Here is a 24,910-nt window from a genome sequence, read left to right as displayed (position 1 = left end):
TATTTTATCAACTCAATCATCAAAATCTATAGAAATAGATGCATAACATAAATCATTTTGTGTGCATGATCAGATAAATTAACTTTTTTAATTACATTTTTTATTGAATTATACTTGTATTTTAGTTGGTGATAAAAAGCAAAAAGAAGGTTCACAAACCCATGTGGAGAAGTATGCAACATGGCAATGATGTTATCGCTGCTCTGAGTCACGCATTTTGAAATTAACCTGGAAGTTTCTGTACAGCCGGATACAGAACGCAAACACATACAAACAGCTTGCTCATCATTTTCATAATCTTTCGAGATTTGAATTCATTTCAATCATGCTTACTTCCTCCAAACCAACCTGAAAGGTAGGTGAAGCGTTGTGATTGGCTCCTTTTCCGTTTTCCATTGCAGACATAAAACTGCACCTGTACAGCTGAAGTCACAGTCTTACTGTGGTATGGAGGGATTTCCACGACAATGCATGACTAAAAGAGACACACAATAAACAACGCATTGATGACTTACTTTTCTAGTCATGAAACACGGTATACATCTCAACATACATATATGGTACTGGGCTGTTCCACTAAAGTACTGACCCATACATTAAGATGCAGATTCTCAGTTAAAGTAAAAAACAAAAAAATGCCATAAATTATCTCTGGCACTTACATACAATACAAGTAATTAAACAATCTGTACAGTAAAAATTGAAAAACAAATCAAATCTACAAAGACATGTAGAAATTATGTTTGAATAAAAAGATAATTACTGTGTACATATGATCCCATTTTTTACATTCCTTATTGAACAACTTATAATATTAATAGTAAAATCAGAAAAAAACATCAGATTGAAGAAACCCAATGTACATTCATAGAAGTAAAGAAAAAATACTTACACCTTGGGTTTTCTCACGAATTATTTTTGCTTCAACTTCCCATTGTGGTCGTCCATCTAAAATAAACAACAGAAAAATTAAAAATCCTTCACCATACAGTCAAAATAAATTAAATCACAGTTTTATTAACTTTAAACAGTTTCTTTGGAAAAAATATTTCGATTTAATTATAGACAATAGAAACAACTTCTAATTTTTTCTGTCTTTTACCGTGTAAGTGAGAGAAACTTTAATAGCTATTTAATACGAATCAAATGGCAAAAAAAATTCCACTGTTTGCTGTGCCTGTTTAACTTAATGTTGTCAGTAATGGAATATTTATAAAAAGTGCTTTAAAAACGCAAGGTTTCCTCTGAGGGACATTATTATTTGGAGAAACATCTGGGATGAAAACACTAACAGGATTCCTGTGTGGTTGGAAGAAATCCATCATTGCAGCCTTGAGAGGAATAAAAAGTTTGACAGCTATAGAACGGATTGGTCTCTAAGCTGAAGTAAATAAACTTGCAGATGGCTCCCTTTTTTCATGGTTGCACCATGCATATTCTGCACCTGCATGGCGTGTTCCACAAAACCAAAAGGATTCCCCCAAATACCACCGTGAGGCATCTGCAACATTTCTGCAGAGACACCTAGTTTAAATGTAGATTAAACAATGCACACCCAAACTGCAAGCCTGTTGTATTTAAGCCATTAAGCTAGCTACAAGAACCACTAATTCCAAAATTTAAGCTGATGCTCTGATGTTACCTGAAAATTAAACCTGGATGTAGTAATCTCCTCACTTTAGGTAGTTCTAACCTCAAACACATCATTTCGTTTAAGAATTTATATCTTAATTTGTTGACAGTTTTTTTGTTTCTTTCTTTCTGTGAGCAATGACCTTGACAGTTGACAGCAATGCATTATTACTCCACAGCTTGTTGACATTCAACAGGCAGCAGCAAGGGCCCCACATGTTCTGTCAGACAACAAGCACCAACAGGAGCCTCATACCACAGTAAAACAATGACCTGGATCGTCGAACCACCCTGTTCTTACAATTTCTCTGGGGAAAAGAATGTACTCCCCATTGTGCTAAAAATCCAAACAAATCTTAGAGAAAACATAGTTGTAAAATATATAATAGCAGAGGTTTTATAATGAGGCAGCACCAGCACTCTTGCTGCATTAGTCACTCTTTAAGGTAGTCACCGTCAACCTTTAAAGTCAGACTCTTTGTAAACAGCCATCCTTGTAAATGTCAAAGACCTATACCAATTATGAACTTACTTCAATTTCAGAGTTTTACAAAGTCAAGTAACTTGCATGGTAATCTTTTTCAAGACTAACATTTTAAGTAATGTTAAAATTAAATGAAATTCTTTCATCCACCCTAGAAAGAAGGATGAGTGTTGGGGCAGTTTATATTTGGGCCCTCAAGCATTAAATCTTCATACTAATACCACACATCTTCCTTTCCCATGTGATTTATTCTTTTTCACTGTCTGATTACTTCTTTGAAAAACCTTAAATTAAATCATCTTTTTTTTCTAATCCCCCCCAAAAACAATATTGAAGTATGAATTACAGATAGAAAAAAACTCCAGGGTTAAGATTGAAAACCTGCTATGACTAGTAAATGGTTATAGCATGTTTTACTTCAGATTCACTCAGCTATACAATAAAGATCGCACTATATCACCTTTAGACAACTGGCAGTGAATCTGCCTAGTAAATATAGCATTCAATACTTGCGTCATTGTCCTTGTCACCATTTGCCTCAGTCTTGACATTTATGTTAGCATCCATCATTACTGGTGGATAGCCAGAGTCACATTCCGGCTCAAAAATATGCAAATTGCTGAATAACTTGCAAACAGAACACTCTTTATTGTGTGCTATTTGCTTTATTGCCCTCAATTTGCATTGTTCATCACAAGAAAAAGTTAAACAGAGTAGATGAACAGATTCAGAATCAGTCAAAGCCTGCTAATCCAGCATAAGCATTCCTTTAAAAGCCAAAAAATCACACAGAAACTCATTGATCCTTGTTGTCAACAATTATTTTTGCCATTTATTATGAGTTCTTATCACCTATTGTGACCGGGATGGTCACTATGTGGGGTTTTATTTGTGTGATTGTTTTAAAAACGTAATTTTGTGAAATGCATTACAAAATCCTATACTATATCCAGTTGTTTTTCACTGTAGACGTACAATTGTTGACAAAAAAAACCTCTAGCTATTTGCTTTAGGAAAATCTAACTTGAGGGTTTATGTGCTGCATTTAAGAAGTAATTAATGTCACTCCATCATCACTGGATTTTTTCTGTTAATGTGGTTTCATTGCATTATCAAAGCTGGTAGAGAAAAAAGTCTGTCAGTTTTGTTTTTTTTTCTTCTTACCAAAGGTAATCAGTGTCTTTCTGCAGAGAAGGTAATGAGCACAACCATTTGCACAGTGCTAATCAACATCACATTTCCATCCACTTTCCCATTTTCCTGTCTCTTTCACAGTCCAATGAGTTCATGCAATATGGGGCCCAAGTTACTGCCAAACCAAGAAGCGCCGCTCAGAGGTTTCCACTCACTACTTCTAGCCTGCCATGCTTCACTTGCTCCTCCTGAAAAGGGCCTGAATACATTCCTCAGGGCAGATCTTTTAAATAGACGATTTTAAAGTACAGCACTCGCTCACAAAGGCAACACCACTCAGCTTGTTGCCATGTGCAAACTTGAATCTGTTACTTTGTCTCACAAAAGTACCTTGGGCAGGTAGGGACTGGTTAAACAAATGTCATCCATTTAAAATTTCCACCCAACTCTTCCACGTCCTTTTTTAAAGAAGAATGGGTAAAGAAAATATCTTTAAATACTACAAGGAATTTAAGCTAATCTTCAGCTTAGAGTATTTGTTAACAGATAAAATCAGCTTTTAAGGATAACAAATGACTAAAGTACCCATACAGGTGCTGTGTAAATGTCACTAACATTTAAAATAGAGAGTTGATATACATTTATAAATATTTCCTCTATAAACTAAGGAGAAAAAAAACAAATCTTACTGACCACATTTTAATCACTTTTGGAATTAATGAACCCTCCTTTGTATTTTTGTTCTAGGTAATCTAACAAACAACCAGATAAAAAAAAACACATCAATAGTCAATTAACTGTAAAAGGTAATAGCTCATTTCTGAACTGGTACATCCTGTTTTCTGTTTCCTCAAATGTCCTAACTGCTTAAGGAAACAGGAGCGTCCACAAAAAATCCCATGCAGGCTTAGGGAAAAAGCATGGGAACTCCACACGGAAGAGCCCCAGGCACACTGATTATTACAAACCACTGCACTATTTAAATTAAAATGTGACATCAAAGACACAATTTTATTCATCTGTTAAGCAAGTCACGAACTGTCAGACATGAAGAGCCAAAAACAAGTCAGGGGTAACGTTTCCATTAATACTTTACAGTCTTAAAATACCGAACATTATCTAATGTACATTTTATTTAAGGCATTTAATGAAGGTCAGTACACACCTAATATTTCCTAACATAAAATTCAGCATGACCATCCACCTTGGAACTACACTATATCCAAAGATATTGCACAGGCTCTTCTTACCAGGGCCTTTCTCCAGAAAGATAACCTTGGACTCTGGGAAGACATTGGAACCAGTGATCACCATCTCCTCACCCCCACTGACCAGACAGCTGGTGAGGCTGAACTTCTCAACCTGCGGCAGCTCCTGAGCTGAACGCTGGGCTGGGAGAGATCCAGAAAGTTGAACAATAGCTGATGAAATTTCACATTATAATTTCTATGTCGGTGAAAACAGATGTTTACATACACTGTGTTAAAAAATGACAAATAACTGTTCTTTTTCACTGTCTGATATCAAATAAAACTCAATGTTTTCTGTTTTAGTCTAGGGCAGAAAGGACTACTACAGTTATTTCTATTTGTTAAATGCCAGATCAGTGAGAAATAGAATATTTTAGAGATTATATACATTACCTCATTATTTAGTAAAATGTGCCTTTTAAACTGTATGACTCAGATCAAACATTATTGTTTTAAGGCATGGTGTTCTGTATATTTCTGAATGTGAAGAAGGCAAAACAATGCTTCATTCTGGCATTTAGTAAATATTAATGGTTTAAGAAATCCTAGCTGACCTAAAACAAGAAACCTTTAGTCTGACAATCAGAGTGTGAAAAATAGATTATTTATTTTTATGATGCCAGTAAATATCTGCTTTTAACTTTAGTATCTTAATTAAATATGGATTGAATGAACATGACATTTAAGTTTCCATTGGCTAAAATGTCTCGTATTAGACATTCTAAATCAAGACAATTTCTAAATAAATATTGTTGTGTGTTTGAATATAACAGAAAGTGGACACTCACAGCACTCCACAGGAATAGAGGCAGCTTGCAGGGACAACACTTTCCCGTTGGGTTGAGGGATGTGCACTCGGAAAACCACGCGGACCCGTGTGTTCTTTCGTCCTATATCCGTCTCCCCCTTCCGCAGCTCGATGTCCGAGTTCCGCAGCTTCAGTATGCCAGCACAGTCAATACTGCAAGGAAAGGAGGGGGGGAAACAGTTGGCCCTGCACAGCACCATCAGGATGTTAAGCATCTCAGGCATATTTAGTTAGTTCTCGTAAAAGCCTTTGGGTGATAAAATAGCCCGCAAACCCAGTAGGAGATTGGCATCTAAAACTGCCTGCGAGGGTAATTTATTACAGTTATAAATAAGAAATCCTATACCATGAAAAATACTATGAATCACACTGTAAATGGAACCAGATCCTACAAAAAGTATAATTATTTAGCTGTAACAGGTCATAGTTATATAAATAAAAATTATTTCTATGCTCCACAGGAAATCCTGTAAATTTCCTTGTGTAATCAACCCTTACGTTAGTGTAAATTAAGAAAATCTATAAAATATACTTTGGAAGACATTGCATACATTTATAACCAAATGGGTGTTTATTTTTCCTTGGTTAGCCCTTTCTCCAGGGAGGTAAGCCCATGTAGCCCTATAATGCAACTTTTACTTCCGCCATGTACCTGGCTGACATGCCGTTTTCAGGAAGCAGAGGGATTTCAAGAACTTTGGTGCTGGAAAGCAGGATTTCTTGGCTGGCTGTTGCTACAGTCTTCCCGGTGATCCGATGCACCTGGTAAAAGGCATGTGGCCTCAAGTAGCGGTCGTCTGCGGTTCCTATAAACATCTGCAGATTCACAGGCTTGTCATTGTAGCCAGTGAGCTAAACGACAACAGACAGAGGTAGAGAAAGAAAATACACAGACGTGAGTCCTTGGGCTTGACGTCACAAAAGATGTGAAAGAATACACATATGTTGTACATATCTCTACTTTAGGACAGAAGTTCTCAAACCTTTTATAGAAAGAAAGTATTACTTGAGGTTCAAGAAACATGGCTTTAGGGAATCAAAAGCTATAATACTTGATGTGGTACTTTGCAATAGTAGCATCATGACAGCACAATACTTTTGAGCTATAACATTTATAACAAGAAGGAATTTCTATTTCCACACAGAGAAGACCTGAAGGCGCAAAACTCACAGGAAGGACTGTGTGTCCCATCTGACTAGGGAACACCTTGGGACGTCTCTTACTCTCACGACCCAGTCTCAGATGAGCAGAAAACTCATCTGAGAGTGGATGGATGTCTGAATGAATGGATGTCTGACTCTTTTAATGAGAAAGGGAATCTCTATAACATATAAAATAAGTTGTACTTCATCAAGTCATCTAATAGAAAAAAAACACGGTCCTCAATTCATTCTGTGAGGTCTGACTTAAAAGACTTTTTTCTTTGTATTGTACCAAAGATGCCAGTGAGAATGTCATCAAGATTTCCAATGGTTCACTTTAGCCAACATGGTTGGAAAATGAGCACCAAGCAGCAGTTTTCCTCTCTCAAGTTGTCCCCGACTGCTGCTGCTTTAGATGCTTTCCAGAGAATAAAATCTTTTATGGAGCAAAGTCGTTGCATATCGGGTAAAAAACTAAAGGAAAATAGAAAGGAGAACGGGACCTTTCTTGTACAGAAGGACAGAACAAATACACAAGCCACACAATCCCACCACTGTTGTAATGTTGTACTTGGAAGACACTGTGACGGCAGGATGGCATCCCCCCACATTCACGCTCACACCGGATTGCTCTGAAGTGACCACACCCCCAGTCAGATGCTGGGTAGCTTATAGACACTAACAGAGAAGAAGAAGAAGGCCTTTCATTGCTATTTCACCACTTTTAACTGCCAAGCTTCAATCCCACCACAGCTGGCTGCTGGCGTTTTACTCCTGCCAGTTTGCGTCACACGCCCTGGTGTCAGTGTTGGGTGGAAAATGATCGATGCATGAAAGGACAGAAAGGTGGTGAGCTAGAAATAAGTCGTTTGGCGTTCCAAACCACAAACATAATTTCAACATTTAGTAGCTCGTGTTCCTTATTTGCTGCATTTTTCTGAACAGTTTCTAAAACAGTTTGACATGCGAAAAAAGTAAATGTTTAAGCATTGGGGTGCCTATGTGCTACTATAAAAAAACAATATGTTCAGAGCATACCGGTACTTAAAAATGGATTAACCTGCAAATCTTTTTATTAATGAGAAATATGTAAATAAACCGAAAGGAATAAATCATAGTAGAAATGCCAAACTTCACAAATTATTACATGAAACGTATAAACTATAATTTTACAATGGAATCTTAACTAAACCTGTTGAAGCAAAACATTGGCGCATTCAGGTATGCTGCCACTCCTTTATAACATACTCCAAATGAGTTTTAAAATAGCATAGTGTTCAATCGGCATGAATGACTAAGCAGAGTAGCAGATCTCCTTAATTTAGGGTGTGCTTCTATGTCAGACAAAGTAATAAATCCTAAGATCAACATACCAACCTGATTTGAAACACACAGGTCATCAAAATGAAACATCTGGATTCAAAGAAATAACAAGTTGCAAGAATCAACAGCCCTTTGAGTTGTTGATTCCTGTTTTATAATCACATCTGCATATTGTTGGAGTGAGAACATAAAGTCCTGACTCGTGTTTGAATGTATGCATGTCTATACTACGTATCATGTGTTTTGGTGTGTATATGCATGGCTTTAAATGAAGACAAGTTTATTCACAATGCCATATCTGCTCCAGACAAGATTAAAAGAAAGCTGAGATCTGCTGAAGTGGACAGACAGATGTAAAAACAAAACTGTTACAGGGATATAAACAAGAGTTTATTGCATTGCATGGACTGAAGTGTGTTTTTGCTTTGTATTGTTTGCTAGCTTAGTTTGATTCTACATACCAAACATGTTTTATAGCAAATGCTTCAAAGCAGAATAGCTGGTATTTGGTATTAAATAGAATCAATTCAGTTTTCAAAATTGAGTTTTCGATTGCTCTATAGATCCTACATTAGGGCAGCTTTACCCCTCCCCCACCTGTTCCTGTGCACCATTACTGGGGGGAAACCAAAAAAGAGGCAACCATCACTGCTTTTGGCTAATGTTGTAAAACAGCCGGCTGTAGGCTCACAGCCCAGGTAAATAACTTTACTAAGCAGCCATTTACCTGTCTGTGAAATGTAACAAATTAAATCTAGTAGATATTACTATAACTCTTATAATCAAAGGCATAAGCAAACTTCAAAGGACATGTAAACAAGAATGTATTGAGCTCCAGAATTATCAAGTTAATGAAAGCTTTTCTACATGAATGCACAAAACACACATTCTTGAGTTATACCACATTCCTAAACCACACTTCCACCACATACTAAACATAGGGATGAGTGTAAAACACTTCAGGAGGGAGGTTGCTGCACTTTTAAACTTCTTCCCTCCTCTCAATTTGAAAGCTCCGAGAGTAAATCAGGCCTGATAGAAATCAGTTGTTATATTAAACCACAGTGACATTAATGGCAGTCACAAGACCCCGAGGCCCAAGTTCGCTGAGGCACGTAACTAACTTCTGACTTCCAGCATTTGATTGTGGAACGAGTTTAGGATAAACCCTTTCCCTTAAAATAAAACTGAAGGATATGGTTACAGGCTCACCTTCTACTAAATAAAGACCCCACTTATTTTTGGCCTTCATCTGTTCCACTGAGGCAGTAATAAAGAGAGCAAGCTGAAGTTGAAAAACATGTCCCAACATTGCATACATTCATACACAGAGTTAACAACATTTTGACTTTTGATCAAAAAGACAAACATTAAAAATTAAAATTACTTCTAATTTCTCCAGGACTGTTTAGACTTACAACAGCATACAGCCATTGGGTGAAGATTAACGGTAAAACACCACCTGTTCACTGAACAATTTTCAGATTAACAGATATTTTGTCTTTCATTATCTGTGTTCATCTCTTTCACAGTTTCTCTTCGCTGTATCATTCTCCCAGTCTGTTTTCGTCATTGGTACTCTTCCTTCTACTTCTCCTTGTGTCACTCTCTCCTCTCTGTCCCTGTCCAACCCTCTCACCTTCCTCAGCCTCAGCCCTCTGTCGTAACATGACACTTTCTCACAGCGACCGCCTGACTCTACTAAGTTGTTTCCCTGTGTTGCTCCGCTGTTGCCATGGCGAGACTCCCCGTGTGTATGCAGCGGTGTGGGTGCGTTTGCGTGAGCAGCTACATAGACCCATGCTGGTGTAAACTACAGTCCTGACGCTTGTTTAGGAAAGTGGATGTAAAAATTAAAAATGTGGATTTAAACACACTACCTGTGTTTTATGGAAAGGCCTGCAATGTTTGGGAAACAGGGAGATGGTGTGTGTAACTGTCTGGTTAGTGTGTGTGCGCCACAGAAGTAAAAACAGGAGATACAGCGGTCAAGGTCACGCGAGGTCACATTTTATCTGGCAGTGGTTTCCCTGGTGTGGCACTGAGGCACCATGGGATCTATTGGCGCACACACACACGTAGACAGAAAGAGTCACACACCCCTGCTGTTTGCCCAGCACACCAGGGAGGGCAGTGAGAGCCAGGGGGCTGGTTGACTGTTTGTTTAAACAAGGTCAATACATGTGCACGCTCATGCGCATGCACAAACCGACACACGCAGCAGACACGTTTACTGTATACAGCATGAGGCCTGTATATGGCCCTGTTCTACTTCCAGGCTCAATTCCTTTTATTCCCATTTTGTCCTCCCTCACTTTCACTCACTCTTAAGCACACTTCTCTTTCTCTTCCCCCCCTTCTCGGCAACTTTTTTTTTTTTGTGTGCAGTGTACTAAACCTGATTACAAAAACTAAGTAGCTAGCCTTTCATATGTTTACATCAAATACAACCCCGGGGCAAGGCAACAGTAGTCCCAGCCAGTCCATAAAGTGTAAACTGCATGGCTATGCGCTAGGCACGGGCTTGTGTGAAATTTTTATGCTTTGATGACCTTGTAAAAACAACATGATTTCACAAGATTACAGTATTTACCATAGCAGCTAAAACAAAGTGTAGAATGACTTAATTCAAGTGTGTTCAAAGTTTTTGCAAAGTCAGACAAAATAATCAAGCTGAATGTAGCTGTGGGCCCCAACAATTATAAACTCTCTCAACAATAAACAAAACACAATATATCCCTTGAGATTTGAAACATAAAAAGGGTTTCACAGTGGGCATGATCAAAGGAAATGCATACAAAATCCTAAATGTTTTGAGTGAATGGTTTTCTGAATGGTTGAAATAAATTGTTGAGAAGTGGTCCTGGAAAGTAGATATTGTGATAAAACTAAGAGAACACAATGGTGTAAAGCTCCAGACTGGCTCCCTGAAAAATAAGCAAATTACCAGGTTATGTATCGAAATCAGCATAATAATATGTACTCAATAATACTATTATATCTGAAATGATACATTTGTTATTTTTAGTAGAAAGAAGAATAATGTTTCAAATAAAACCAGGGTTAGGGTAAAGAAATTTGCATGTAAATACCACGATACTATGAAATTGTGGGAATTAATCCAAGGTTATTTCATGATAATACCGCCAATATACATGTTTTTTCTCCATTATCTTTCCATAATTCACAGCTTTCCATTACATTTGTATGCTTTAGATTTGCTGTCATGCTGTGTGCTGAATGTGTGAGTGCAACAGCATATTCATTGTCTGTCAGCTTGTTTCTGCAGCATCGGCCTGTCCCTATTTCTAGCCAAATTGGTAATACCAGAGGGGCTCCTTATATTTGTGTGGGTGCAGCAGCACACAAATAAGCTCTTTAAATATGCCCAAGGATACCTCAGCCTTCAGCCAGAGAGGCTTTGGACTTATATGTCTCCTAGCAACAGGTGTACCGATTAAGGTCTGCAGCTAGCCCCAGAGGAATGGTTAAAACAGCTATGCACACATGCAGCCAAATTTCAGTTTACAGTCACATTAAAAGGTTTAGGATAAAATTAACAAGCAATACAGGAGTATTTTTAGAAATTTTTAGACATTAGAGATAACCTCAATTTCCCTATGGGATTAATAAAGTTTAACCTAACCTATAAAATTAATTGAAACACACATGTAAGTACTATTTTCTAAAACTATTTTCTTCCACACATTTTATAATGTTCTTAATTTATCAAACGGCTATTTTTTCTTATGGCAGCCAGAAGTTAAAATTAATTAAAAGTATATTTCAACAAATGTGTTTACCTTGTTGAGCGTTACGCTTTGGAAGATGGCAAAAAATACAAATGGGAGGAAGAAACCCATCCTTATTCCTAACCAGGTAAAAAGGCCAGTTATCAAAATTATTTATAATGTGTATGAACAGAATCCCGTATAATACCCAGCAGTGTCAATAACTGTTGTCAAAGTAATAACAAATTTATTGTCATTAAGAAAAAAAAATGATAGGAAAATCATAATCACCGTTTTAACACCATTTCACTATGTAGAGACTAACTACTCCAGACCACCTACGAGAAAACATGCAGTAAAAACATAATTATTGGGAATCACAAAAGAGTACAGTTTTTATGTTTATGTACGATTTCTGCTTATGGCAACTCCTAAATCACTTTTTAATCTTATGTTATTATATCAGCCACTCCTACCAGAACAATAATCTTAAGATTAGTAATCAAAAGCTGGTCAGAAACAAGGAGCTGTACTAACAAAAAGACACAGTTGATATCAAACTCCTGACTCACTGTAATGCCATGTTTTGTTATCCAAATGAGAGTGCCGAATTTGTGTGTCATGTAGTGCTGCAACCACACTAGGATTACAAACCTAATACCACCACTAAACAGCTTTTATAAATAAACATTGTTGGATATTTATTGACCTTAACCAAAATCATATTTGTTAGCAACTAGATAATAGAAATAATAAACACTTTTCCATTAAAAAAATATAAATAATCAAATGTATAGATGAGTGGATGGACTTAACTGGCTACACAATTTCAGCTTGCAATAGTACATTTAGCATATTTTCAACATATAATTTAATAAACCTGTGATGGCACTGGAAACCCTGATGAATATCTACACAATAACTATGTCACTAAGTCTTCTTATCACTACATCCATACAACATTAAACTGCCTTGCATAGCATAGAAACAGATTATAAAGTATAGTTTTAAATATCTGGATGAGTCAATACAAGCTGTTGCAATACTGCATGATAAAAATAATACTTTGGTCATCAAACATTATATCTGGCTCATAGCAAGGGATTGTGAGCCTTTGTTCTCAAACACAAGAAAAAAGATGTGGAAGCAGCTGACAACTCTGAAAAGAACATAAAAGAAATGTCAGAATCCCAAAACTGCTTGAATACTTTTGCTCTGCAACCTAAACAGGCTACATTAGATTTCTGTAGACAAAGCAGTTCAGTAGTGTACTGGTATGGGCAATGGCCTGGTCAAAAAATGGAAGTCATCTCCAGGTCCAGATGGCAGCAATGATGTTATTTGGTGACATCACATCACTGGAAGTCAAGACTCAAGGTGAAGAAGAGGTTTCACATTGAGAAGTGGATATGGAATCTATTTTTCAAATCTAAAAATTTTAAATCAAAACGACATATTGTAAGTGATGTTTGCTATAATTGTTTGTCAGGCAAGCTATGTACAAACTACCAAAGGAAAACAAAATGCGGGCGTGCCGTGGTGGCGTAGTGGTTAGCGCGACCCATATTTGGAGTCCTCGACGCGGCCGTCGCGGGTTCGACTCCCGGACCAGACGATATTTGCCGCATGTCTTCCCCCCTCTCCTTCCCAGTTTCCTGTCAGCCTACTGTCGTATAAGGGACACGAGAGCCCACAAAAAGACCCCTGGAGGGGTAAAAAAACAAAACAAAAAAAACAAACAACAAAAAAACTGCAATTAAGATCCAAATATTTTTGGATAAAAACTTACAGAATTTTAAGATATCTTGTATTTTACTATTTACAGTTCAACATGCCACAAAAGATTTATCTTTGGCAACTGCAAAAATTCTTGCTGTACGAATCATTTTTAAATATCCAGTGTGGAAATTGCTATTTTGCAGCAGAAAGGTTGCAATCACACATAGCTATAATATTCTGCCTTCAGAGAGCAGCTTATTAATTTCCAGCAGTATACCTGGAAAGTATGATATACTAAAACTTCTTAAATTTTCCAGGTAGTTTGACCCCTATCAAATGGTTTCAGCTTGACTTCCCACGAAAAAGCTTGTATATTTTCTTATTCATATTTTATTTGTTGCAATTCACTTTGATTACTTTCATTGTTTTTTCTACATTAAACAGTCTTAATTATTCTAAAATACCAGGTAATATTATTAATGGTGTGCCTAGTTACTACTAATTAACTAAACGGAAAATCTGTTTTTCATTCTCAAATTAGAAGCTCTTTTAGACATCATCAATGCCTAAACAGCAAAGAAGCCAGAACTACACAGAAAATGTGCAGAGGTTTCTTATACCTGAAAAAAAGAATTGAATAAATATTTAATATAAAGGCAAAAAAATATAAATCTCTAAAGAGTTAAAAAATAAGTTTGTCAAACTTGGTGCTCAACCTACTTTGGTTCCTACACAATACCTCATTCACCCACACATTTTCTTTGTGCAGAGTCGTGCAAACCGCTGCTGATGAGAAGCAAATGCTATCTGCCCTTCTCTCAACCACTTTCCTAACTCAGTATGTGACAACACACACCAGTTTATGAATTTGATTATGAAAGCATTCAGTCAAAACTTTTTCAATTTTTCTTTCATCTTTGGTAGTTCTTGCAGACCGATATATTGGAGTGGTAACTCAGAAAGTGCAACACCTCCTGGTTTAGATGCATATGACAAAATAAACTGTGTTAACCCAGCTAATCTAAAGAAGAAATAGACGTTATCCTCGTTCATGGTTTGCTCATCACAACAGCGCTACTGTGGCCTTTTTACAGCCTCTTGCTTAAACAGGGAACACTAGGTATTATAAATAACCTAACAAACTGTGCCTACGTATGTCAAATTAAATGTATTCAACTAAACTGACTTGTAGGCCAAAAAATCTAAAGGTATTACTGACCATGTTTTGATGTTTAAAATCAACATCTAAATAACTTTGTGATCCAAGACAATTTTCTTCAATTACTAGCTACATCAAATAAAGCAACAATACCAAACAGTTTTTCCTCAGGATGAGAAAAGAGGGCAACAGTGACAAATGCTTGGTTAAAAAAAATCTGAAGGTTAAATTATGCATTGTCACATATGGCAGGATTGAATCTTGGTCTAACTGAGGTGGAAATGGTTAATGATTGGCCTGAAGGAGACTGCATGACTGAATATAGGAGGATATAGGCTGTTTCTAAAGCAACAAATGGCAGAAGTCTGGATGTCTCTGTTGTTTTAGGAAATTTTGTGTCCACAGCTGTTCAAGTGTTGTATTTTGTCTTAATTGTTAAATCTTGCATAATGTGCATAATCACTAGTGGTGAACTGAGTTCACCCAATGGTTTATTTACTCCCAATCTGGAGACACCAAGAGCTAAAACATATCTTACCATCACCCAATAAAAAATATTTTTACATAGAAAATTACAAGTAAGCAAGTGTAAAAAATATCCAAAACATACATTTAAACATTAGTGCAAACCATTTCCATAGAAAAAAAGGAATAAAGCAAGTCCTGTTCTTCAAAGGGTGATTTTCTTTTAAAATGTGAAAAAATTGATTCCTTGATTTGCACATAATGTTTTAGTTCTTTAAAAAATGACATGGAAATACTTTTAAACACTTTTTTTTAAAACCACAGCACTGTAATATTTGTGAACCTTTAATAGCAGTAAATGTGGACTTTTGACTATTGATTTGCTAAATTCATTTACTCCACTTTTATAAACTTTTGGGGATTTAGTAAATGTGGTTACAATGTAAAAATGGAAATTCAGAAGAAAATGCTAAAAATAAAATCTGGGAAAAAAATACAACAGGGTATGGAAAATATGGAAAAGCTGATTTCAAAGGAAACTATTTTGCAACCATTGTAAAGTTCTGCAACAATGGTGAACAAAGACCTTTCCTAAATCACACGTGAAAAGAAAGGCTTGGCACTAGGCTCTTAAAATATTAATTAGACTGAAAACTTCTTCTGTTACTTGGTATTTTTCTCTCTCTTTATCTGTCATCTACGCATTATATCAAATGACAGACTAGCTGACTGGGGTATTGTCACACCCTTCATGCCATCGTGCCTGTCTGTCTTACTACTCGTATCAGTAGGCTCACTGAGTTTTATAGTAGAACGGGATGTGAGTGATAGTTTGAACTAACAGGTTGCACACTGACCTATTTTCAGTCACATAACGACCCCTTATTGTACATATTAAAGGGGCCCAAAATTAGATAAAATATACTCAAAAGGTTAATTTATCTCAGTAATTCAGTACAAAAGATCAACTTATACATCATATAGTTACAGCATAATGTTATGCAAAACATTTATTTCAATTCATTTTGATGGGTTTTTTTCTTATTGAAAACCAAAAATTCAGTTTCCAAGAATATATCCCCAATACAAAAACATTTTTAGTACAGAAGCATTATTCTACGACATAAATAATTGTCTAGGAGGCAGCAGATGTAATACTTGTACAGTTACCTTCCACTTCTACAAACTGAACTGCTGCTCATTGGTTTAAAATCATTGGTAACACTTTGACGGGTTGTGAATAAGACTGTCATGACACATTCATAAACATGACATAACATCTGTCATTAACACAAAGTTAAACATTATTCAAAATGTCTTTGTTATGACAACTTTAAAAACTTTAAAACTTTAAACTTTAAAAATTATGTAACTTTATATTATTAAAGCTAAAGTTTAATCAGTAATACTTTTATCACAAATTTATGTCAGATCATGATTTCTTGGTTAATGACAAGTTGTCATAAAGACATTTTGAATAATGTCAACTCTGTACTAAAAGTGTCATGATTTACCGAATGACACTTTATGACAGTCATAAATATTCATGAAGACTTACTCATGTTCATGACAGGTGTTATGTCATGTTTATGACGGTGTCATGACAGTCTTATTCACAACCCGTCAAATAAAGTGTTACCAAATTCTCTTTTCAGATGAAAGCAACATTTGCAAATTAACGTCCCAGAAACTGGAAGAATAATCATCGCATCAGGTTCTACATTGCTTCAATCTAGTGTAATGTTTCCTAATGAGTCTAAGATTATTTGGGGAGCCATGTCAACAGAAGGTATTGGTCCACTGTGTCCCAAAGTCAAAGCAGTTATCTTAGTTTTACATTTAGAGCACTTCATCCTTCTCTACTGACAATCTTCTCATTCAGACTCTTCTGATTCTTTCCACGACACAATATTTATGGAGAAGTTAATTTATTTTCCAGCAGGACTTGGAACCTACCCACGATGCCAATGCACCAATAATTCATTTACTGACAATGATGTCACCGTGCTTGTTTAGCCATAAAACACCATAGGGATTCTATTGGTTGGAAATGAGGAAATGAGGTGTCTCATGAGGAAATGAGACACCAGTTCCAGCAATGCAGATGAACAAAAGATCATTAAAGCAATATTGCCTTGTTAACACCTCAGCAGTGCCACTAGCTGATCACCTCATTACCACATTGCACTGATGCAACAATTTGTGCAAAAAGATGAGTCCATACACTATTGAATGCATGGATATACTTATCACAGGATTAAAATTTCTTTATTTTATTTTTTCATTTCATATAACATTAAAATTTTCTGAGAAACTGAATTTTTGGTTTTCATTAGCTATAAGAAAAATAACCAAAATTAACAAAAAAATAAACATTTAAAATGTATCCATCTAGATAATTAATCAATACATAAGTTTAACATTCAGAATTGAATTACTGAAATAAATTTGTAATTTTATTTATTTTTAATTCATTACTTCCACCTCTAAATGGAGCATATGACAACCACTACTGTAGGCCACAATAGCAATTTCAGTCCTAAACACAAAACATTATTTTGTTCTACTGAAATAATTAGACACCTTGGAGAAAAAATTTAATCTAAAAACCACAAAGAAGAAACGAAGTGTGAACAATGTGAGGCTCAGAACTGAGGAGGGGAAATTGTTACCTTGACAATTGGATGGCCACCAGATGCTGCTTTGACAGCTCCTCGGCTGCCTTCAGTCTCATAGTGTGCACGGTGGTGGGCTTTGGGTTGCACCTCTATCTTCAGCTCATACTGGCCAAATTGGCTGGGTAACGGCCAGTCTAAAGGAGGGAGCGAGGTTGTCCTGAGGAGACACAAACGCAAGTATACAGATTAAAGTGTCTAACGCAACCCTAGCAAAAAGGTCAGGAGTGTCATGAGATAATACAAAAACTAAGAGTGAATAGAACTTGTAGTATTGATTATAACCTTCATCAATGCTGGAAGAAAAACATATAAAAAATTTTTTACCAAATTTTAAATGTATGCATAAAAGCCATTGCCCGACTAGTGACTGGCTATCTGAAAAAAATGTCTAAAACATGGGTATTCCCCTGTCAAGGACAGACATGGTGCAATCAGTGAGAAATGGTAATATATAATGCATTGTTCTTTCTCCCATCAGACAGTGAATCACTGGAATGCCCACATCTGCTCGCTTACTTCTTAAGCATAAACCTTGTAATAGGTCATGTTGAGACTCAAAGTGTGAATCATTTTCTAAGCGGGACTTTTTTATCTGAGTCTTTAACATTTTAACGTGTAGGTCAGAATGGGTGGAAGGACAAGGGTGTGAGTTAGACAGTACTTAAATGACTATCTAAGTCTGTGTGCATACTGTACTACAGCGTGTTTTATGTCCAGGACACCAGAGGGGGTGGCATTGTGTGTTTTTCCTCAGTGCCTCTTTTTTATCTGAGTAGGCTACAATCATATTTGAACAGCTGTACATATAAAACACTGAATAGAGGTCTCCACACACAAACTGAGTCCATCCACCTGAGTGAAATAGATTAATTTATCAACAAACCATGAACAGATCCTTAACCTTTTCATTTTGGTTTCACGGCCTACCTCCTGGATTACCTTTATTTATGTGTGGCATTACTTAAAGCAGGGGTGTCCAAAGTTGGTCCTGGAGGGCCGCCATCCTGTGTGTTTTAGTTCTCTCCCTGGTTTAACGCACCTGGATCCAATGATGGCTCATTAGAGGCCTTAGGAGAACATTGACAAGCTGAGAAGGTTGTTACTACAACCAGGGAGAGAACAAAAACATGCAGGATGCCGGCCCTTGAGGACCGACTTTGGACACGCCTGACTTAAAGTGTGGCACTACTTTTCAGGAAAAGATTTTTTCTTTCATTTCTCTGAACTCAGATATAAGACTTGGTAATAAATTATAATAATTGACTGAAAAAACTACAAATGAATTAAATGGGGTATAACATATAGTAAAAGCTTTAACCGTAAAAAATATACATGGTGAAATTACATGTGCATAGACAATTAATTCTTCTTACACCTATATATTGATATTCAAAGTCCATAAGTAATCCTAAAACACACTTCTCAATTACAAAAAGAAGCTTCGAGTCACTTCTGCTACAACAGGTAGCCATTACCACATCTGGATGACAAAGTCATGTCCAATGTTATCATTTCAAAGTATTTGTTGGGACTCCCAGTTGCCTGCTCCTCACTCATGAAACACAATTTAAAATCTTTATTTTATTAACTTTAATTTGAGATCAATACTGCCATCACTACTTTAGTTCTTCTACAGTCATTGTGCTATGCATTGACGGCTGAGTTTGGTACATAAAATGCAACGCCATCCCTCTTTTGCAATTTTGGCTTTGTGCTCACTTTTTTGCAATTTTACACATTTCTTGACTTTAGACATGGAAATATCCCAACCTGCAAGTCTGAAAACAATTTAAAAGAAAAAGTTAAAAAAATTATGATAGATGCCCTTCCATATCAAAAGAACATCTAATTCATTTAAAATAGTATTTACAACTACATACAGTATATGTGTTCTAACCAACAGAAATGTTAACCTTTGTCTTTCTTATGGCAGCCCCACAGTTCTTGTAAATGTGAAATTTTGAGTCTCAATCATCAAATAATTAAAGTTTTCTCTAACAGCAGGTAACAATTAGGATCTACCACTCAGGCAAGGTATTAAGTCATCCACTCCTGGCATAAGTCATCACATAACCACCAATGAAGCATGCGGTTACATGGCCTCCATAGCAACAAAAACAGAGAACAGAGGAAATATGAGCTTGTGATGGGAGGGAAGAAGGGATGGACCATGTCCTCACAAAGCATAACCCTTTTCAAATGTCTCCATTACATGCATGATGCACCCAGCCAACTGCATTCACAGGTCCTTGATTTCCTACAGTCTGAGTTGCAATTAAATTTCTACGTCTTGCCCCTAGCTCAATTAATGTTCTGACACGTTTTGTTCCACAAAACAAGGTAAAACTGTTATCGCTGTTGTTTTTGTAAAACATAAACTCATGAATTAATAAACGAGGTTGAGGGCACTGCAGCTTTTTTCTGTTGTGTTACAATTATATTTTTAACTGGATCACAGAAATTCATTCATAATTTATACGTGACTCAGTACAATTAAGTTTTAAAAACACAAACATGAACCATAACAATAAGACCAACTCCAGAGGTCATAACACGAAGATATATATTTCATTCTAAATGTTAAACTATTTATGTTTTGCATTTCCCTTTTTGTCATTTCCACTAAATGTCAAAATGTAGCACAAAACCTATTGACAGTCCTGAGGTATAGACATCTGACATTTCCTAAGTGAAATTTACTTTTGTTTCAATGCAGTTTTTGATGCACAACTAATACCAGCTATGCATAATTTTTAAAAGCTATAAAAGATAATACAGCATAGTTTAAAAGCTTTTTCCCCTTTACTGATTCAGTTTTCTGATTCAGATTCTATTTTGTCACTCAAAAATCAGAGAAAAATCCATCCAACTATTATCGACACCTGCTTTCCCTGGGGGACTGGTCCCTATCCAGCGGTCGGTCAGTGGACGAGAGGCAGCTGGATACATGACTGGACATCTCCTCTAGCCATCACAGTCAAACTGTTATTAACATAATAATGTATAAATAATACATATTGTCTCGCTTTATAGCCCAAGTTATAGGTTTAAATTTAAAAACTGATGGCTGGACAATCTCCACATAATATTTAACTCCAAGGTTTTGAGGATTACCAAGATGTGCTTTAGCAAATATTTCGACAGTGCAAGGTTTTGCCTTAGGGTTCTCCCGTGGATTCTTTTTTCTCAGTTCTCTTTCTTATCATTCAATTATAAACACTGTTCTCAAGCTTTAGATGTTAGTCTTGGTTCTTTTGTCACCTTCTGAATGATTTGTTGATATGCTTTTGGGGTAAATTTGATAGCCAGGCCTGGAAAAATTGACCACTCATCTTTTGTGGATAATGGCTTGTGCTGATTTGCTGGGGTCTCAAAGCCTTAGAAATGTGTTTGTAATCCTGTCCAGACTGACAAATGTCAACGACTTTGTTTTTCTTCTTGTCTTGAATTTCTTTAGATCAGGGAACAAGATATTTTAGCCTATTTCAAGTTTCCTGACTAGCTCAATTCAAGTGATTTCTTAATTCTAAACATCAGGCATTAATCACTCCTGATTGTAGTGAGAGTAATTAAAATAATAAAAAAAGGTCAATCGGTTAATTTATGATTAAATATTACTGTATACTTTAACATATGGCGAGGTTTGCTTTAGGTAGTTTAATCCCTTGATAATTTAAATCTAATATATAAAGGAGGCAAACACTTTTTACAGCCCAATAGGACATTTTGTGTCATAGTAAGAAGCTGACAATCCCAGCCATTTCTTTCCTCAGTTTCCTCTCACCCAACCCCACCCATTCCACCTGTGCCATCTGTTCAAAACATGACTGACACACATGCAAGCAACTCAACATCCTATTTCATGGCTTCATGAAAGCCCCTCGACTTTCCTCTGTATAAGCAACATCTGCTGTGGGAACATACACCTACCAACAAAGGTGCAATTGAGTTTAAATTGTGACTCATCATAGATGTGACCCCATTTTTGACTGGACGGTGATAGGTCTATGTGAATAAGTGTTTGTGTTATGTCTGCAGACGTGTCTGTCTCTGTGTATGCGGCTGCCTCTTTGCCATATGTGCCCTGTGCTGATTTACAGCGCTAGGGGCCAGTGCACACAAACAAGGCCTCATCTTCATCTGCCACACACATTGGAGAACAGACAGCCAACTCCTCCTCCTCTCCTGTTGGCGTGTGTGTGTGTGTGTGTGTGTGTGTGTGTGTAAATTTTCTTGTGCATTCTTCTTCACACTAATAAGCCTGAATTTTAACACGCAGCTCAAAGTTCCCTCATAACTGAACAATAAAGACAATGAACAGACATGTTACCCAACAATGTAACTGATACACATTAACTAGAATAAAATGTTCACTCTTCAAAAAGAGATGTTTTTTTTATCTTTATGGCAAGTAACAGTACTCATTAACAAATTCAACACAATTAATATCTTAGTCTTTGACCTAGACTGTCTGTCTACTAAGTAATAATCACCTTGTCTCCAGGTTAGTTACAAAATGATGCAGTGTCAAAAGTCCAATTTTTATGCATTTTTGGGGGATTTTATGTGATAAGCGAACACAAAGTAGTACATTTTTTGCATATTTACAGATTGAAAGTTGTTGCTAATTCTTCTTTCCAAAATGGATTAGGCTCAGTCAGATTGGACCCCAGATTCTCAATTAAATTCAAGTCTGGACTATAACATGGACATTTTCTTTTATCTAAACCAGTCCATGGTAGCTTACAGTTGTATGTTGCATTCCGTTTTGTTGATAGATGAACTCTGACCAGCTATCCCTATCCCTGAAAGCAACCCCACACAGCATGATGCTTCCTCCATCATGCATCACCACTGGGAGGGTGTTGTCATTAGGATCTGCAGTGCTAGTTTGTTTTTTTTAACCATACTAAGCAATTTGAATCTGTGCCAAAAAGTTTAATTTTGGTTAAATCTGAACAAGACCTTATTCTACCTGCATGCTTACCCTAGATGCCCTGTGGCAAACTGCAGATGGGACTTTCAATAATCCCTTTGTTGAGCGTACACCTCATTCATCCAGGTAATAATGCTGTCCTTGCCTGACCTGTCAGTTTAGGTGGACAAATATATCATAGTGGGCCTGCAGTTGTGCCATACTCTTTTCATTTTTGGATGATGATTAGAACCTTGCTCATAACCAAATGCCACTTCAAACTTTCCCTCAATTTTATCTCTGAAGTTTGATCTAAGTATGAGTAAGGTGGGACCGTTAGTCTTTATGCTTATTGTTTACTAATGTTCTCTAAAAAGCTTAGGAGACATTCATAAGGTCTTCATGAAAGTACGCCAAGTCTATTAAAGTAGACTTTTTTTTTTTACAAGTTGGGTAACTTGTAATTTGTCATCTGCTGCCTATACTTTAATACAGTATGCTTACATAATATTTTCTTCATACCTTTCAAAGGTTCCTAATACTTTGAGGAATTATCCTACAATTAATTTTGCTTCTCCACTTCAAAATCAGCTACCTTACCTGAAAATAGGTGTATGACCAGGCTTGGGTTTATTCCATGAGAAGTGCGAGGGCACAGACAGAAACTGTTCTGCAGGCCCATCTTTCTTCATGCTGTGCAGCGTGTCGTCTGGAGGAGAATCAAGGTTAGAAGACAGATTTTCCTGGTCATCTAATGCCAGCTCTCCTTTCCCTGTCTGCAGAGATGTTCTGTCCTGTGAGGTCTTCCTTGTCTTTGATGGGATGTCTGTCTCAGATGGGCAGCATTGAAAAGCTGACATGCCTATAGTGGGACTCCCAGCCCATGTGTCCTCTGTCACACTCCCCCTGGGGGAATGTCCTGGCGTGGGTGTAGGTGAGTGATGAGGAGACAGTGAACCGGGATAGCAAATGTCGGCACTGGAGTGTCGCCTTTTCCCGCAGGGTGAGGTTGGTCGCGAAGAGGGCCTGGAAGGAGACCGTGGACTAAGCCAATTTTCATCAGTGACGCTATTGCGTGGTGAATGGCAGGGGGACTGTCGAGGAGAAAGAGTGGAGTGAGAGTGATGCACAAAGGGGGGATGATGGTGCTGCCATGGGGACTGCTCCTCTAGAACTCCCCCAACAGCCTGCGGTGACACACAAACTGGAGAAGTCAGAGGGGAGCCCAGACTAAACCTTGCAGCTGCTTCATTCAGCTCTGAGTCAACATCGTCATAGACATGTGAAAACGATTCACAAGATGAAGCATCAGAGAACCAGCTCCTAGAGGAGAGGCTGCTGCAGGGGCTAGGGCTGAGCGAAGAGTCCCTGTATGAGTGGTCCAGTGGCAAATATAGATGGTCTCTGGACAAGGGTCTGTCGCCGTGGTAATCCCCATCAGGACCATTGGCTGTCAGCTCCCCCTCACTGGCATCTAGCTCTTGCTGGCAACTAGGGGAGATGGAGGTGATCTGGATACTGGGGCACTCAAAGGCTTTTGGTGCCTCCACAGGAGCAGAGGGCAGCAGCGGTGAGGTGCCATACTTGGAGCCTTGTGCCTCGTAACTTAGGAGATCAGTTCCTGTTTTGTGTGATGGAAGTCGCGGTGAAGTGCTGATGACCTGAGGATGGGTGTGCATGCCATGACGAGGCAGGCCAATAGACTGGTGGTTCGTGACCATAGCCTGGGGCTGGCCCATATTTAGGATGTAGAATGATGTGTTGTCATCAGGCTCCAGATCTATGGTAGATAAAAAAAGGGATTATTACCATACTGTACACATTTTAGACATTATTGCTTCTCAAGCTTCATGCAAAGTAACCTATCTGATACGATTTGAAAGACTAATGTTTTACACTTTTTGAAAATTCTTGTTGTATTTCTGCATATATTTTCCCTGGAACTTAACAACTCAGTTTTGTCTATAAAGGCAAAAGTAGAGATTGCAAAATATTAGAGGTGTGCCGGTCGATCGCCCACCGACCATAATCAGACGATTTCCGTGAAAAAGTGTATGATCAGTGATTGCCGATCACTGTCTCTTGTTGCCGATCACCAAAACCGATCACATTTATCTCACTTTGCAGCCTGCATGTGCAGTTGATCTCCTCTTTCCTTCACACTGCACAAGCACGTGGCAACAAATCCTGTTGTGAGGAACTGTAACGCTCTGAGAGTGGAAGGGGACCTTTGCGTGTTGCGGCATAAAATTACCTTCGGGGTGAAATACATCAAAATGCATCAACACAACGAATCTAATATGGCATTTAAAAGATTAGCACTTGATGGAGTTTGGCTATATCGAGACTCAATGCAGGAAAAAAAGGACATACGTAGCAGCCAGATAATAGTAAAGCAGCTCACAGCTACCAACACTCACCCGGATTAGCATCACGGTCAGAAAGCTAAACAAATAACCAGAAAAATAA

General features: G+C 37.4%; 1 protein-coding gene across 3 annotated transcripts in view; it reads right to left on the bottom strand.

Annotated features, from left to right (window-relative positions):
* The window catches only part of nfatc3a (nuclear factor of activated T cells 3a), a 64,014-nt gene that overhangs the window by 18,188 nt on the left and 20,916 nt on the right, over positions 1 to 24,910 (bottom strand). For 2 of the 3 annotated variants that reach the window (XM_028014965.1, XM_028014968.1), the window contains exons 2-8: positions 23,042 to 24,221; positions 17,521 to 17,683; positions 5,961 to 6,160; positions 5,289 to 5,461; positions 4,501 to 4,641; positions 893 to 948; positions 334 to 475 (exon numbers count right to left, since the gene is read on the bottom strand). In XM_028014965.1, coding sequence (XP_027870766.1) covers positions 334 to 475; positions 893 to 948; positions 4,501 to 4,641; positions 5,289 to 5,461; positions 5,961 to 6,160; positions 17,521 to 17,683; positions 23,042 to 24,221 — 2,055 coding nt within the window. The remainder of the gene's footprint in view (positions 1 to 333; positions 476 to 892; positions 949 to 4,500; positions 4,642 to 5,288; positions 5,462 to 5,960; positions 6,161 to 17,520; positions 17,684 to 23,041; positions 24,222 to 24,910) is intronic. The other variant, XM_028014967.1, reaches the window with a different exon arrangement.

This window comes from Xiphophorus couchianus, chromosome 4 (assembly GCF_001444195.1).
Source record: "Xiphophorus couchianus chromosome 4, X_couchianus-1.0, whole genome shotgun sequence".
Lineage (NCBI taxonomy): Eukaryota > Metazoa > Chordata > Actinopteri > Cyprinodontiformes > Poeciliidae > Xiphophorus > Xiphophorus couchianus.
This window is presented reverse-complemented; position numbering and strand designations above follow the sequence as displayed.